We start from the raw sequence: 4,301 nt of genomic DNA, 5'->3' as shown, positions 1-4,301 counted from the left end.
GTGTTTGTCTGTCTCAGCGTACACAAGGAATCCGACCAAAACGAAACGCAAGGAGCTAGTGGTACTAAAGCGCCACCTACAGCTGTCGTGCACAGAAGAAGCCAATGCCCAGAGGATGCCGAGTGGATTCCTGCAAGAATAAGCTCACCCAGTGTGACATTAGGCAATGTGGGAATAATCGCAGCAGATTCACCTGCGCGGTCTTCCCAGATCCTGGTAAAGAAGAAGTAGGACCCCCTTCCTGTCAAGAAAACCCAAGGAGGAGAGGGCGATCTCCTGATCCCAGCGCAAGCAACCGTTCCCTCGCTTCTGTCCCCCCCCCCACTCCTTCCCTCTCCGACTGTTAAGACGAACCTCCAAGCCCAGCCCCCTTCCCACTTCCCCTTCATCTCCCCCTCCCCACGCCTTCCAACAGCCGCTGCAAAGGGGGTGTGTAGGCATACATGTGGGGGGAACTTAATAAAGGCGGAGAGGCGGAGCCGAGGGGAGGAGTTCGGCTCTTCCATTGGCTGGCCGCAGGAGTGATGTCACCCATATGAAACCCTGATAACTAGTTCGGAGAGAACCCGCAACTTTTGCAGAAGGGGGAGTGCGATCCAGCGAGATCTCTGGGTCCCGGCGGCTGCTGTTGCTGCTGCTGCTGCTGCTGTAGGGGGGGAGGGGAAAGAGCCGGAGCGAGTCCTGCTTCTGCCGCTGCTAGACGGATAATCAGCGCAGGAGAGAGGAGCGCAGAGACTGAGAGACGCAAAGGGCAGGGGAGGGAGGGAGGGGGGGGGAAGAAGAAGAAGGAGCTTGCAACTTGCGCGCCCGGGCTTCACCTTGCAGCCGTTCGCTTGAGTCGAGCGAGGTGGGCGACCGGTCGGTGGGTGCAAAGAGGAGGAAAAATACATTTTTTTAAAAATAATAACCGACCGGAAAGACTACTAAGAAACTCTCAAGAGCAATCGTACCCTCCCACCATGGTCCAGCAAGCGGAAAGTCCAGAGTCGGAGAACAACCTGCCCAGAGAAGCGATGGATACCGAAGAAGGGGAGTTTATGGCGTGCAGTCCGGTGGCGCTGGATGAGAGCGATCCGGATTGGTGCAAAACGGCCTCGGGGCACATCAAGAGACCGATGAACGCCTTCATGGTGTGGTCCAAGATCGAGCGCAGAAAAATCATGGAGCAGTCGCCGGACATGCACAACGCCGAGATCTCCAAGCGCCTGGGCAAACGGTGGAAAATGCTCAAGGACAGCGAAAAGATCCCGTTCATCCGGGAAGCCGAAAGACTGCGCCTTAAACACATGGCCGATTATCCCGATTACAAATACCGGCCGAGGAAAAAGCCCAAAATAGACCCGTCCGCCAAACCCAGCGCCAACCACAGCCCGGAGAAAAACACACCCACCAGTACCGGCAGCGGCAACAGCAACAGCGGCAAGAGCGCCAAAAGCTCCAGTAAGAAATGTAGCAAAGGGAAAACCTCCTCCTCCTCCTCCTCTTCTTCTTCTTCCTCCTCCTCCTCCTCCTCCTCGTCGTCGTCTCCCCCGAAGGCCGGGACGAAGCTGGCCCCCCACCCGGGTGACTTCGGGGGAGAGGATTACCACCAATTCGGGACGCTGAAAGTGAGCAGCAAGACCATCAAGTGCGTCTTCATGGACGAGGACGACGAGGAGGACGACGACGACGACGACCTGCAGTTGCGGATCAAGCAGGAGGAGGACGACGAGGAGGAGGAGGAGGACCACCACCAGCAGCAGCAGCAGCAGCAGCAGCAGCAGTTGAGGCGGTACAACGTAGCCAAAGTCCCGGCCAGCCCCACCTTGAGCTCGTCGGCGGAGTCCACCGAAGGGGCCAGCCTGTACGAAGAGGTGAGGGGGGCCGCCGCCCCGCATGGCGCCAGCGCCAGCAGACTCTACTACGGCTTCAAGAGTATGCCCAAGAGCGGCCAGCAGCCCAGCCTGTCCCCGGCTTCCTCCCGGTCCGTCTCCACCTCCTCCTCCTCCTCCTCCTCTTCCAGCAGCAGTAGCGAAGAGGCGGACGACCTGATGTTTGACTTGAGCTTGAATTTCTCCCAGCACACTCACGCCGCCTCGGAGATGGGCGTGAGCTCCGCGGCGGGCAACCTGTCCCTCTCCCTCGTGGACAAGGATTTGGATTCGTTCAGCGAGGGCAGCTTGGGCTCTCACTTCGAGTTCCCCGATTACTGCACCCCGGAGCTGAGCGAGATGATCGCAGGCGACTGGCTGGAAGCGAACTTTTCCGACTTGGTTTTCACTTACTGAAGAAGCGAGGGAGGGAGGGAGAGAGGAAGCAGAGGAAAATGCGACGGGCAGGCGAACAGGCTGAGAGAGAGAGAGAGATCAAAAGGACTGAGAAAAAGAAAAAAGAAAAAAATCGGTAATGGAAAGTTGATGCTAGTGATTTACGCTTAAACGTGGTGGAGTTTTGAAGTGAAGTAATGATCAAAATGTCTTTGGATTTTTCTTTTCTTTCTTTTTAAAGTCTTGAAGTTAGTTCCAAACCGAGTCCGGAGTTGTGATTTTTTTTTTTCCTTCTGATTTTTTTTTTTAAAAAATGGTAATCACAACAGTAGCAGCAAGGAAAAAAAGGCAAATGGGACTGGGGGTTAAAAGATTCAGAAGGCGTTGTTTGAAGTTTGTGATTCAAGTCTGGAAGTGGTCTGCAAAAAAAAAAAAAAGTCTTTTGGCAGCACAACTGTTACTCAAGGGGGTTTGTGGATTTTTGTTTTTGTTTCTCCTACAAAGATTTCTAAGGACTGTTCTGATTTTTAAATTTTTTTTAAAGGGACCATTACAAACTTTTTGTTTGGAGGGAGAAAACTGATGTCTTCTATGCATCCAATTCTTAACAAAGCTGCAGGGAGCTTGAAAAAAATGCAGACTGTACAAACGCTTACAAAACAAAACTGTGAACTGACTTAAGATCAGAGTTTACTTTTCAGATCAAATTGTTTATGGTTTTACAAATGTGATTTCTACTTGCCAACTTTTTTTTTGTAACTTGTTCCCTTATACCTCCTTGATTGAATACCAGACAGCCTAGACCTCAGTACACAAAGGTATTGAAACATTTTTGATACATAACAGACCTCAGTCTTTTTAAAAAATTAATATATTTTCAGGCGTATTTTTGTACAGTGAAAGGGAACATTCTTGCTGTGTTTTTTCAGTAAGACTTTTCAGGCACTTCTTCCCTTTTATTTTTTTATTTTTTTCCTCTGTTTTTAGCATGCAAGTTATATGGGTACGTTTATGTCCTGGTTTTGAAAGGATTAAAAAAAATCCTTGTATCTAAAGGCCTTGTGGTTTAAAAAAAAACAAAACAAAACACTTTTTTGTACAGCTATAGTTCAGATTTGTTCAATATTTGTAGGTAAAGATTTATTGAAAATGGTGATATAGACCTCAGAGCTGTTATCTTAGTTTAAAAGATTGTATATGTACTGTACTATAGTAGGAATTTATGTATCTCATATGCTGTGATATGTGAATGGGGGCCCAGATGGAAGGTATGAAACTGGATTCTCAACTTTTTTTTTAGTGAAAATTTAAAAAAAAATGAAATGGGAAAAAAGAAAGGCACATAGTAAAAGTTTCTCATTTTGTGCAATATGATTCTTACAAGTACAGACCATCTGCATATTTTGTAGCATAGGATGGCAACACAACAGACTTGTGCACTGTCAACAACATTGCCTTTTTTAAAAAAAAAAATGCTGAAAGTCTGTATCTTGACAGTTTTAATAAATCAGCTGGAACTGATAGAAATTCGATTCAACATTAGCCTCTACAGAAGCAACGCCTTTGGATATGCCTTGTATCCAAGCCTTCCCTCACCCTTGGAGGAGCCTTAGCTGAGACTTCATGGGGGGCGGGAGGGGGTGGTTGGGGAGAAAAGGGTAGATAGACTTTAAAGGGCTGATATCTTCTTTTTTATACCTCTTCCCTTTCTCTCCCCTGTGATGTGCGCTTCCCCCATCTTCGGTCGGGTGGGCGGCATGGTGCAGGAAAAGGCGATTGGGGGCAAAATGGCGGGATAAAGGGCGCGCGAGAGAGCTTCGATTCTGGCGTTCCAGGGCTGTACCTCCGGGCCCTTCGTTTCGAGCGGCGGGCGCCAAGCCAGCAAGGATGCCGGGGTCGGGACCCAACGTGATTTGGCCGTGGGGTGTGTGTGTGGGGGGAATTGTGGCAGCAACCTTGGCTGGATGTAAGGTGCCCAGTGGGGGAGGAGAGGTTGGGTCACCTTCGGTGCGTGTGGATGGGCGCCCAGGCGGATGCCGCTGAAGCTAAAGGTTT

The 4,301-nt window shown here is 49.8% G+C and overlaps 1 protein-coding gene across 1 annotated transcript; it reads left to right on the top strand.

The window, feature by feature from the left end:
• Positions 1 to 959: 959 nt before the first annotated feature.
• SOX11 (SRY-box 11) lies at positions 960 to 2,278 on the top strand. The gene has a single exon (XM_015827007.1). It carries the CDS (start codon positions 960 to 962, stop codon positions 2,265 to 2,267), a length of 1,308 nt encoding a protein of 435 aa, XP_015682493.1. The 3' UTR covers positions 2,268 to 2,278.
• The last annotated feature ends 2,023 nt before the right edge of the window (positions 2,279 to 4,301 follow it).

Source organism: Protobothrops mucrosquamatus, unplaced genomic scaffold (genome assembly GCF_001527695.2).
Source record: "Protobothrops mucrosquamatus isolate PMUCROS unplaced genomic scaffold, P.Mucros_1.0 scaffold3436, whole genome shotgun sequence".
In the NCBI taxonomy this organism is placed as follows: Eukaryota; Metazoa; Chordata; class Lepidosauria; order Squamata; family Viperidae; genus Protobothrops; species Protobothrops mucrosquamatus.
This window is presented reverse-complemented; position numbering and strand designations above follow the sequence as displayed.